At 42.4% G+C, this 13612-nt stretch overlaps 1 protein-coding gene across 8 annotated transcripts in view; it reads left to right on the plus strand.

Moving 5' to 3' along the window:
- The window catches only part of LOC121895327 (plexin-A1-like), a 265311-nt gene that overhangs the window by 116349 nt on the left and 135350 nt on the right, over nt 1–13612 (plus strand). For all 8 annotated transcript variants that reach the window (XR_006095744.1, XM_042408363.1, XM_042408362.1 and 5 more), the window contains one exon: nt 12940–13071. Coding sequence is in view for 7 of the 8 variants with exons in the window: in XM_042408363.1 (XP_042264297.1) it covers nt 12940–13071 (132 nt within the window). In the remaining variant the exon portion in view is untranslated. The remainder of the gene's footprint in view (nt 1–12939; nt 13072–13612) is intronic.

Genomic DNA, 13612 nt, shown 5'->3' on the forward strand with positions numbered 1-13612 from the left:
CTCCATCTTTCTCTCTCATCCTTCCTCCAACTCTCAGCATCTTTCTTCTCCCACCCCCCTCTCACTCTCTCTTTTTTTTTTCTTTTCTTCTTTCCCTCTGTTTTCCATCTTGCCTAAAAGGTCTCTGAACTCTTCCTCAGCCGAGTGACGGGGAGTTTCTTTTGGCAAACTCGTGTACAGTTAAGAGTAGAATTCAGAGGAGTTAGGGCTATAAAGGAGTAAATGAAAACAATAAGATTTAAATTATATTGTATTAAAGACTTACCCCACCCGTTAACCCCTCGCATCAGCCTGAATCTCTCTTCTTAATCTGCCCCTGCATCTGTCTACACACTGTAAAATTCACAGGAATATTAGCTGCTAAAATACGGCTTCCTGTTCAGGGAATCAGTCATTTTTGGCTTACAGAGCTGCAGGGTTTCTTTTTTCCTTTCCCGATGCTTCCATCGCTATCTCTTCTCTTGTGATACCTCCATGCAGACACACTTACTACGCAGCGGTGACACCACCAGGGGAGTGTGTTATTGTCTCCCACCGTATGGCTGTTTTAAATGGCAATTTGAAGCTCCGCTGGCTCTATAATTAGCTGTGAGCTCCCACAGGAGGGGAAAAAAAAAAAAAACTGGCTTATCGTTTCTCCTTTGTAATTACACATCCGAGTAGGGCGACAGACACACACATAAGCAGACACGAGTGCAGACAGATGCACAGACATAGGAAAGGCGTGCATGCATCGACATCGACATGCACATTTATAGTTTGGTACCACCTGTGCTAATACGCTACAGTTTCTCTACCAGTCTGACTTTCCTCCTGTTTACTAAAGAAAGCAACTTTTATTTTTTTGTGTCAACAGCTGTGACAAATATGCATAAGTGAAGATAAATGACAGCGCAGCGGGAGAACAGATAGTCCAAAAATATGAGCGCTGCTCGTCTTTGCATCCCAGTGCGGCGGTGAGGCTCTTATACTACAGCAGGTAGATATTAAGAGGAAGACAGAGTGCGTTAGAGGACGAGGTCATTAATCTGACTGTCCACAGCTCTCTCTGTTCCCTCAGCTTCACAGCAAACACAAGAAAGTAGGGAAGGTGAGGAGAGAGGAAATGCAGAGAACAGGTGGAAATGAACAATGAAATCCTGTAACAACTGTCCTAGAGTGTGCCTCACATGTAGCACGCTAGCTACGGCAACTTAATGACCTGCAGTCCTCAATGAACATCAGGCTATGTCCATGTGCAGCAAAGCTAGTGAAGTGTTAGCTGATTGGTCAGCTATTTTTCACTATTTAGCTACTAGCTAGCTTAGCTTATTTCAGGAGTCAGTCTATATTAATAATTCAGTCTTGTTATCTTTGTTTTATACAGTGATTTATTTTTTGTGCTATTTAAGCTAGGTCAGTACTACACAAAACAACCTATAATATTAGTCAGAAATTTAAAAGGGTGCTCCACAGATTTTAACATCTAAAGTTCAGTTTGCTCATCATGAGCAGTCCTACTCAGCCTGTGAAAACAGTTCTGTACAACATCTTCTGTGGCTCTGAGAAAAAAACAACCCCGATGATGTCATCGGGGTTATCTCAGCTTGGACATGGAGACTAAATATTTATAACAGCGAGCCTGTGTTACAAACTGGGGCTGTGGAGTTTTGGAGTTCAGGGAAGGGAAGGTCAAAATGATGATACTGATTGCATCATGGGAAATGTAGGATCCATTGTTTTTGGAGAATGACCCATACTAGGGACTAAAAATCTGAATATTTCCACTTCTGCTACATTGATTTTGACCGTTCTTGTTTTGTTTGTTTGTTCGGTCATGGAATTGCAATACTAAATTTCTGGAGTGACCCTTTAAGTTATTAATAATATTAATAAAATAGTTGACAACAGTAGAGTTAGTTTTTCAAATAAATTCCATGTCAGTGACCAAATACATTAGATGTGCATTCAGACCACTACAATTACTACTGTTATATAGTAGCTGTATACTACTATATAAATGATAAATACTGCAGTTGTTTAGACGGTCTAACTTTTCCCACAGACTCTTTGGCTTATGGACAGCACTCATCACCGTTTCCATATAATTATGGCGTAAAGTAATTAAATTCAAATTGTTGCATTATTGACCGCAGGTGTAGAGTGAATGTCAGACATCCTCCAGGAACTGCAAGTTTTGGTGTCTCCTGCAGTACTGGACACATTCACAAAACCTGTCCTGAATGATTCTGTTTGCCGGTGCTAAGGAGTCACTGACGTCTCATTAAGCCAATTCTCCTAGCGACAGCCCAAGTGATCACTGGTGATCTTTGTTTCACCGCTGGTTTTCCACAGCTTTTATCTTTTTCAAGCCCAGCTGACGTAACACGACGGTTCAGTGTCCTGAGGAAGGATAGGATGAGAGATCGGAATGAAGGCTTCACATCAAAACTCAGTGTGAAAGCTACCGTGTCAATTGACACAATTGCTTTTTGCACGTTGTCTTTTGCATTTCTTATTATCTTACCAGCAGATATTAATAATTCATGCCTCTTCTGTCTTTTTAATTGCTTTTCCCTAATGTGCTATCACTTCACAAACAAACAGAAGTAAACAAATATAAAACTAAATGATAAACTAATAACTTACACGCATAATAGCTGTTTACTTACACTCACCTGCTTATAAATTTGGTCGTAGCTGCTTTCGATTCACAGCGTGTGTGTGTATGTGCGTGTGCGTAGCTGTGATAAGCTTGTGGCCTTTGAAGCAAGGCTGTCCAAAACGTGTCACTCTCATCGCTCTCTCTCTTTCTCTCTCTCTCTCTCTCTCTCTGCATCCCAGAATTAATCGCCGTGGCAACAGGCCAGCGAAGGAGAGCAAAGAGAAAGAGAGAGACATTTATCATTCGTTCAGAAGAAGTTCACCCCGTGACCACACCGTGACATTGTTTTCTTTATTTAGTTCATTCGGGCCAGCAGATGATAATTTATACGCACTGCATCTTTAATAATGAGTTGACTCCTTCTTGAGGTGGGGCAGGCTCTTGTTTACAGACACACAGACACACACATTAAACGCTCAGTCAACATTGAGGTCTTGACCGCTCTTTGTCAAAGTCCATACGCACACACACACACACACACACACACACACACACACACGCATACACTGACAGAATGGCAGTGATGAAGTATCCTTTCCTCCTTGTGTTTGCTCCAGTCAGGCTGTTCTGAAGAAACACAATTGTGTGTATGTGTGTGTGTGTGTGAGAACATATGAGTTTATGTGTATCATCTATTGGAATTTTATCCTTGAGATTCTTTTTCTTTTCTTTTAAGTCCACACTCCTCTGTTTACCTTGAAGACAGCGGTACAGTTGTCCTCAAGGCCCACACCTCTCTGCTCTTGACAAATTGAGCTAGTTTAGCAGTAGTTTCTCTTCTCACTGCAGGGCTAAACACACACACACGTACACACAGACGGATGCGCTCACACCTACACAGGCTGCTAGGCTGCACTATACACAGGTGTGTTCTGCTTGGCTGCTCATGTGTGTCAGCTGAGCTGGTACATCTAGGGGAAAAAAAAAAAAAAAAAAGCAAAAGAGAGAGAGTGTGACAAGTTGAAGAGAGAGCGGGTGAGAGAGGGACAGATGGATAGGGAGAGAGGGGGGGGGGGGGGGGGGAAAAGAGAGACAGAAACAAAAGAGAAATGCAATTGTTTCCAAAGCTCTGAGGAGCGAGTGAGAGGAACGGCGGTGCCAAATCAGATACTGCAATGGACGTGAAATACTGTGTAGATGCAAATACAGACTCACACTATACACATATCACAGATAGAGCCAGAGAGATGAAGATTTGTGCTTCTCTTGTTCTCATCTCCGAGCTGTCAAGATAAAACTATTACGGTGGGAGTGTGAAAACAGTAGCTCAGTCGGGTGCAGGAATGTATCCTATGTCCTGATCACTCTCTCTCCATCAACCTGAGCTCTCTGCTTCACTCACTGAAAACTGTTCGCTTATATCTGACAAAAGCTAAAATCTCTACACTCTACTGCCTTCTACTATTCCTCTGGTTGAGCACTGCTTGTTTGTATCTGAATATTACTGCTACAGTATTATTGCTACTACACTGTGGCTGCACTACAGTACAGTGCTACAGAAGTAGAAACAGCACTGGCTGGAGTATAATGACTTGATAAATCAACTCAAGGTCGTTTTACTAGCTTATTCCAGAGATTTAAACTATATCATAGGCCACGCTTTTTACTCCTAGTGAGTGTTGGGCAAGTTAGCAGAAGTAGAAGTAATTAGTTACATTACTTTTTGTTACTCAACCCAAGAACTCCCAACAATTTCAAAGCTGCCACACGTGTCTCCGTCCACATGGAGTACTGTAATAGTTTCTCTCTTGGCCGAGCGACCGCACACAGAAGTCCTCACAGTGAAGAGTGAAGGATACCGACTTCACACATCCACCAAAGTCAGAAGGAAAAAAAGTGTTATGAGGTAACATGTCGACTGCTCAGCGCTGCTCCCTGTAGGGAAATGCTTTTTTTTCTCACCTTCCTCCAAAGGGAGGTCAGACGTGCTCCAGCAGCCCCGGAGCCGGTAGCGATACCGCCTTTCTCGCTCCTGAACGTGCAGCGTGAGGCTTTAGAGTGGATGATGATGTGGCAAAGTGTTTTCATTACTTGTCTTCAGCCATTCTAACTCAGGAAAGAAGAAGAAGAAGAAGAGAACATATTCTCCTTTTAAGGCTTGTATGATTTCAGATTCATAAATGTAGACACATACAGACATGCCTCGGGGCCTTGCTCACAATTAAAGCGTTCTCCGAGCAGGTTTCAAACCAGCAACCGTTACAAGACATTCTGCATAAGCGTGCGGACGTCATTAGCTTTCACACTGGCCTCAGCCTGCAGGATCTGCCTCGGGGAAGAATGCGGAGCTGCTGTTTTAGCACACGGCCAGACCTAGTTATGTCAGACGCATTCTCAGGGCAGCGAGGCTCAGTGGGACAGAGGGAGAGGAGGGAAGAGGAACTTCACAAAAAACCACCATAACAAGTGGTTTAATCTAATCTTAAACTGCCAACGGGTGAGATGATTCCATTTGCTTTTGATGCAAATGAACTCGTTTCAAGATCGCGAGTGAATAAGTTGTCATTTTTTTTTTGATACTAGTTGAGTGATCTGCATTATTCTGCCTTGTTTCACGATAATGACACTTGTTTCTGAAATAAGTGAGACAGCATTGAATTAAGGGCTCTTTTATGAACCCCCACTGGCAGAATTTTTGTCTTGTTTTAAAAGAAGTAAGACTTAATATCAGACTAAATGACTTACACTACAATGACAGGCATTTTTTTTTTTTTTTTGCACTGCAAGGACGGGGGCAGATGGATGAAGGAGAAGAGAGAGAAAGGAGGGTGAGTGGGATGAAGAGAGCGAGAAAACGACGAGAGAGAGACGAAATTAACAAGAGGAACAGAAAAGATGAGAGAAGGATGGAGAGTAAAGACAGCAAAGAGAATGAAGAACGAAGCAAGCGATCATTCCAGGGACTGGTTACAGCTCGTGGTTATGATAGGAGCAGGCAGGGGAGGCGAGCTGTGTGTGTTTTCGTGTGTGTGTGTGTGTGTGTGTGCGTGTGCGTGTGCGTGAACAGGAAGAAGGCTTACGAGAGCAGGCGCTGTAGGGAAACTCGAGTCCATTAGGCTTGTGAAAGATTAAAGAGGCCTTACACCCGCAAAAACACCCTCTCACACACATGCGACCGTACCAGCCCGGGCCCTGCTGTCAGCAGAAAAAAAAAAGTAGTGCGCCCCGCCTCACTATCTGACAAGAAGAGTACACATGCAGCTCTGGCGAAGCGACTTGCGTGCACGCTTATCTGCACGCTCCTGACTCGAATAGAAAGAGACGTCTACTGTTAGTGTCTTCTGGTTACAGAGTGTCATTTTATAGCTCATATTCCTCCCAGCAGGGATGAAAGCCAGAGGGGTACAGTGACATTTTTTGAAGCTCCCAGCGCCCTGAAGTTTCAGTGAGAAATCCTAACAGCGCTAATAGTGCTAATAAAGCAGGCCAGGGGTCTGGGTTAGAAAAATAACACCAGTGTGACTCAAGCTGCTGTCAAATTATACCTTTGAGATTTTTTTTTTTTAATGCGAGAGTATCTAATCGCTATCGCCGCTTTAGCCACCCGTGTCACATCCTGGCGAGTCGAGGCAGCCGAGAGTGAAAATGCCATCCAACATAAACACTACTTGAAGAGATGTGGTGCCTTTCCCTTATTAATGTGTCAGCTGCTCCCAAAAAAATGTTCCAAAGTTGTTGAATTATTCACCGGTTGAAGTGAATTTTATTTTTACAACCTTGGTCTTATTTTTGTAGGTTTTTTTTACATAATATGTGTCGATTTACAATAATCATTTACTCACCGAGCTCATTCATAAGATCCTGGAAGGCTGCAAACGATTTCTGATGGAGAGATTGTACATTTTTTTTATGCCCAGGTTAGCCAAACAGAGATGAATAATCTGGTCTGATGTCTGCTCAGATAGATAATCTAGTTTTATCATGCTCACACCCAGTTAAACTTTATTGTAGCGATGTCAACGTGATCACAGATCTCAACGATTACGACGGTTCACACAGTGATAGAGATGATGGCTGTTTTTATAGCACATTAACACAACAGAGCTTCACAGAGGAGAGAAAAGAGACAGAAAAAGACAAGACAGTGCATCAAAACCTGGACACAAATCGTACAAAGCAAAAAGTTATAAGAACATTAAAAAGCAAAATGTGCAGTGAATGAGACTTTATGTGTTCCAAAGTCAAGAGCAACAACAGGAAATCATCTTAATGTGTTGTTAATGCAACAGCAACAAATGTTTAAATTCTTGCTGGTGTTCCAGGAAGTTTCAACAACAAAGCATTTTTATCCGGCCGCAGCTGATTGCCACATGTGATCAATTTGATCCAAGTACATTCTCAGCATACAGTACATTACAGATTTAGCATGATTGTGGCATTTGGCATTTGATTGCTTTTGTAAAAAAAAAAAAAAGCACAAGCCGAATGAGTACGTCCAAGTCAGAAGTATTTCTGACAGAAGCAGTGACATTCTTCACCACACTTTGGCAGCGTTGGTCTTTTTTAACCAGCCAACCAGGGCTGTGCGATATGACGATATGTATCAAGTTATGATAGAAAAACATCTGTTGTTTCATATTATACTCTATTGTTTATTTCAGATCACATCGTCATGTTGAGTCTAACGGACCAGAAATAGTCTGTTCATTGAATTAAAGACAATGTACTGAATCATTATCAGGATATGAAATCACCTTTATCAGAATATGAGATTTCGGTCCATATCGCACTATTGTTAGCTGTTAGAAAAACAGCTTCAGAGTGGCACGCTGTCACCGGCCAGCTGTCTGCCTGTCACTCTTTATACTGTACGTGCGCTTGTGTGTGTGTGTGCGTGCGTGTGTGTGTATATGTGTATGTCACCTGGGGCCGGCCTCCTGTTGTGAGAGCAGCGGTGCGACAAAAGAACGATGATTAATTTCACTCAGAGAAACCTGTCTCACTGATGTGGCTCTACCAGACCGTGTGTGTGTGTGTGAGAGAGAGAGAGAGAGAGAGAGAGAGAGAGAGAGCTGTAGACTGTGTAGTCAGCAGGTGTGCTGTGATACTTTGGATGCCCTCCAGTCAGGGTCAGACACACACACACACACTCACACACACATTCACTGAAATGACTACCTTATAAATCCCACCCCACCAACTCACACTGACGCTGTACAGTCTCTCTCTCTCTCTCTCTCTCTCTCTCTCTCTCTAGTGTGTGTGTGTGTGTGTGGCTCCTCTCAATAGATGAGACCAAAATCAATTTCATTAGGGATTGTGAATACAATGAGCTGTTAACACACACACACACACACACACACACACACACACACCACAGTAGATTTCATTAAGGAAATGCTTTTTTCCCCTCCCTCTGTTCCCTCCATCATCAAAGAACTACTTGAACATTTTGGACTCGGCTTCATTATTCGTCCTCACCGGACATTTGTAACATTGGTCTCAGTGAGAAATGCTAACAAGGTTAACAAGCTGCTCCTATTTTTCCCCCTCTTTTTTTTCCTCTCCTTCCCCTCATACTTCCCTCCTTCTTCTTCCTCTTCCCTCCCTTTGTCCAGCCGTGTAATTAACTAGATGTTTAACAGCTGAGGTTGGACAGGGCACTGCTGTGTCTTGACACACACACACACACACACACACACACACACACACACACACACACACACACACACACACACACACACAGAGTTGGAGAAAGAAGTCTGTGTCTGTGGGAAAAGAAAAAGGACAAGGGGAAGTCTCGGAGGACGGAAAGGAGAAATCTCAAGAGAGAAAGGGAAGGAAAGAAAGAGGGACGGGGTGAAGAAGTGACACGGGTTAAAATGGAGTGAAGAAGTAAAGGAGGAAATGTGTAGAAAGAAAGGAAATGTAATGGAGGAAAAAGGAAGGAGAGAGAAAGTGACAGAAGGGAGGCAAGTGGAATAAAAGTGGAATAAAATACAAGTGCAAAATTGGATAATCAAACAAAAAAAATCAAGACAGCAGAGAGAAAAGTAAAGATTGAAGAACCGATAGCATGTGGTTGTGTTTTCCCGCTCTACCTGACCCAAAGGTGTGACCGGTGGTTGAACCCAGCATGGTATTAATCACTGCAGCACTCCAGCCAAACCTCATTACTCCCCTTTGTTCACTTTTATTACCTTGTCCTCCTCTACACACTCCCGACACACTTGTGTGCACACACACTAAGCATCCTTCTCTCTACCACTACACCTCCCACCTTTATCCCACCTCATCTGTCTCCATCATCATCATCAAGTTTTCCCTCCTTTTCAAACCCCACTTCAACCCACAAGTGCGTCTGCCTCCGTGCTTTAAAACAACCCTGCGTGTTAGCGTGATAGCTCATGATTGTTATGTATCGACTGTGCCGCAGTTTGTTGAAATCAAAGTACTGTAAGAGTACAATTATTGTACTCTTGGACAATAGTACTGTGTAGTATTGTTCCAAAAAAGGTTGGGTTTATTATTCATCAAGAGCAGTTAAAGTGTCAGGAAACAACAGCTTTTAAACCACTTTTCAACAAAGGTTTACATGTGTTAATAACAGATGTTCCAGTATTCACATTGATCAATAGTTTGTGTTCATTGTCTGTAGATGAGTATCTTTTTCCTTAGTTGTCACCAGCTTTGTTCTGAGTCCAAATCATCAGGAAATTCCATGATATCAGTAAGATGTTTAAAACTGTTACATGATGTTAAATGTTCGTATATAAAGCAGCACTGCTTGGTCCTCTGGAGTGTTCAATCAACCTGAGAATCAAGCAATCTTCAGTTTCACCTGTAATCAGCATTACAAGCAGGACATTTGAATACTTTAGGGTGCAGGATTTTTTGTAGTTAATCCACTCTTATATGTTTTAAATATCAGTGGATCTCCTGGTTTAGAAAACTACACATAGCACCTGTGATTTGAATGAATACTTTCTTAAGCATCTCTTTTGTTGACTCCTCTGATGATGAGTAGTAGAATCCACAGGTCGAGGCTGTCCTCAACAACATGTTTCCATTTATCTGTGAACAAACTCCGGTGGGCCATGTGAAGGTTAAGTTTTGTCTGTCTGGAACAAAGGCTGAAGTAGCTTTGTTCTGGAAACCTCGTAGGGAGGAGGAGGTTGGAGTTGAACCAACAGGTGTGATTGACATGTGGTAGTCGCATCCTGTTTCCTATCAACAGACGGTGTGTGTTCTTTGATAAACATCACTATAACAAAGCAATTTTTCCACGTAAACCTAATAAAACTTAAACCGTAGCGGTGACTGAAGTCGTCATATGAATATTTGTTACAGTTTTGCATGTCTGTGCACACCTGTGGACTCCAGTGTGCATGCGAGAGTTACAGTGTCCTTGATAATATCAGCGTCAGTTTGGTAATGAGTGTAATCCCAGGAGGATAGAGGAAACAGGGTGGTCCGAAGAAGGGACATGCAGGAAGGTAAAGTTGGCTGCAAACTCACCAGGAAAAGTCACCTTTAACTTCCATCCTGATCCCAATTTTCTGTACGGTGTCATAGAAATGCATAACTCAAAGCGGCCTAGGGAGACCGCCCTTCAACCGAAAGGTTAAAGACATGATGCATGTCTTATTGCGCTGTCCTACGACACTCAACCTCTTCCTGCTCCCTCAACGTACGTCACACCGGAAAAGAGCATCAGCTAAATGCCTGGAATATAAATGGAGAGTTCAGTAATCGTATACATGCAGCGTCCCCCGCTCAGCACGCCGCTTCATCTTCTGTTCGACCGGCAGTGACTGAAATGATATGTCACTTCAGCCCGCGTATATTCCGAATAAACATTGCATTTTGAAACTAATTGATTGGTGGATAATTTGAATGCAAATTGCAGCAATTAATGCTCAGTGCACTCATCAGAGAGAGGCACTGCTGAGAAAGATAAAAAATATGTATGGTTGTCGAGCTCCTAAAAGGTAAACTAATCATTAAAAAACACAGTCTGGTTTAATGACTCATAAGCTGTCAGTAACATCAAAGTGAGCTCCTTTATGGTTTTGTTTGGTCTAATAATCATCCCGGAAGCAGTTATAAAAGCATATTTAATAAGCTTCCCTTACTGTTCTTGCAAAGGAGCAGAGTCTCTTTCATCTAGTAGCCTGGGCTCTTTGCTAATAAGTTCCAGAAAGTGAGAAACTAGACAAATGGAAACATAAAAAAGTTCCAGATGCCCCAGTGTCACCCTTCCCCCCCCCCCCACACTTTTATAGCTTTGAATTTAGTGAGCACAGGCTACACAGAGAGAAGAGAGGAATTTATGAAGCTGGCTCCTGCAGGTACTTCAGTTAGGTAAACAGATGACATTTATTTGGAACTCTTGTAATGTAATGCTGCATTTTATTCAACCTAAACAAGCCAGTGCAACACAGCTTTCCACTATAGGTGAGACTGCACAGTCTGTATCAGCAAAATGTAGAAAGCAAATAAAATAAATAAAGTGGATTATAAGAGGGCTAATCAAAGTTTTTCACCCTTAAGTGCTGCCACTTGCTCTGTGAGAGGTCCGTGTTTAGACGCAGTAACTGCCAGAGTGCAGAGTTCGCAGAAGGAGAGCACAAACCTGCAGGCTAGTAGACTAGATGAGAATCTACAGTCACCTGCTGTCCAGTCTGCAGTCCCCTCTGTGCCAGCTGACCTGAATCCCACTCCAACTGCCCTCTGCCCCGAGCTGTAGGGCAGAACACGCTCCCCGCTCCTATACCCCCCTCCCCCACCCTCCCTCGCTCCTCCAGTCCTTCACTCCTCACAAGTGATACGGCGGCCCAGGGCACGACGCAGGTTTTAAAACGTCCGAATCAAGTTCTTCTCCAATCTCTCTCTCTCTTTGTGTGTGAATGAATGCGCGAGTGTGAGCTCATGTGTACTGTTGTTGACAGAGACAAAGAGAGAAAAATCATCAGAGCCAGAAATCATCAGAGCCAGAAATACAAGAGGACGAAAGGTCACACTCATTTCACATCAATAAAAGTTTCAGTGTGTTTGTGTGTCTCCATGTGGGAGCTAAAACAAATGACCTTTGCACAGTAACAACAGGGATGCACCTCCTTTACGTACACACAAACACACACACACACACTTGTGAAAGTAAGGAAAACTTCGAAAATTTGCTACTTTCCAAACTAAATCATACAACTTCCCAGCTAAGTTATTAACCAACTATATGTAAGTAGTATCTGCAAAACTTTCTACTCCATTTTTCTTGTAAACGTGGAGGTAAAATATCTCATATTTTTAGATTTCCAGTGTTCCACTGAGCAACTCTTCAAAGCTGATTTGTCAAAGCACTTGACTTTTAACCAAGCAACAAAAGCACACACAGTGACGACAGCCTGTCTGTTAATGAACCTTCTGTTCGATGAAAGATTAAGGCAACTGTGGTAGCGATTTGGCAGATAATGACTACAGAGACTGTTGAGACTAAGACGAAAGGAAAAAAAAAAAAGAGAGATGACAGAGCGAATCTGGTCGACAGAAAAACAGCAAAGTTTTAGCAGACTAAACCGCTGTCAGGTGATGGATCGGTGACTGGATGGATGGATTAGAAAGAGAAAGATCCAGACAAAGAGGAACAGAGCCAAAGAGAGAAAGATTTGCTTGCTTATAGAGGGGGAGTGACCCTGATAACGGTGTCATTTTTGCTAGTAGATTTAACAAAAAAAGAACCATCATTTAGTTCGTATTGTAGTTACACCCTCAATAGTGTGGTAGCATAACCAACTGGTATCATTTTAAGTTTCAGCATAAACTGAGAAGAACATGAAAGTGTTGAAAATGTCATCTGTCACTTGAGTAGTTGTTTTTCAGCTGACAGCCACCATATAAGTAAGCTTATGAAGTGTTATAGTAGATGAAATGAGAATTGGCTGCGTTTACATGAGGTGGAAGCAAATACATCATTTTTCCTGAACCTAGCTGCTCTACATGAGGAAATACTTCCATAAGAAAGATGGAATGAGGCTTATAAGAAATGAAAAGTATGCGTAGTATGTGTGAGAGTGAGTGTCTCTTCAGAAGCAACGCTCCTGTTACTCTAAATAGTCCACAGAATTTATTGTGAACTGTTTTCGTAGGGACTATTTCTTTGGTAGAAAGTAGTTCCAATGTAACTTGTTCACAATGAGATCTTAGGATTAACCGGAAAATTCAGTGGAGCAATAAAAGCAGGTGTAAATTGTAATATCTGTGTCAAACATTCAGAACATCATATTCTAACTTTTGGGAGGCTACTTCTTCTTTTAGTTATTTATACTGTTGTGTTTTTTTCCTCTGTCTTCTTCCAGATCCTTGTAAACTCCGTTACCCAGCCTGCCTTGCTGTATGAAAATGTGGTGGTGAGCGACGGGAGCCCCATCCTGAGGGATCTGCTCTTCAGCCCAGATCATCAGTACTTATACGCCCTCACCGATAAACAGGTGACACATGAAACACACACTCAAAACACAATGACGTACAGCCAGGCAAGGTCAGCAGTGCAGCCCATAATGCTGCACTACGGTTGCCGTTGACAACCCTGAGGAAGTGATGATTAAATATCGATAGCCATTTATCTGTCTGGTGATTTTAGGGATGGATCCGGTGATACATGACTGCCTGTGACATACAAATACATGCACGCCTAGATCAATGTATGTGTTTGTAAGTGTATGTACAGTATGTATGCATTGCTACATACACACTATCCACACTCGCATTTTTATAAATATACACTACTTGCTGAGTGTTCACAAAAATGTACAAACACACCCCTTCACTGACAATAAATATAGTGAATGTTAGGAAAGGGGAGCAGGAGAAAAACAAAAATGAAGAAAGGAACAGAACCATAAAGAGTTGATGAGGAGAGATGAATTAAAAACATACACTGGGGGAGAGAGCAGCAAAGCTAATTACATACATACAGCACCGCATACAGCGCAGGGACACGTGTAATATATTACACACACACTCACAGAG

Source organism: Thunnus maccoyii, chromosome 4 (assembly GCF_910596095.1).
Source record: "Thunnus maccoyii chromosome 4, fThuMac1.1, whole genome shotgun sequence".
NCBI lineage: Eukaryota > Metazoa > Chordata > Actinopteri > Scombriformes > Scombridae > Thunnus > Thunnus maccoyii.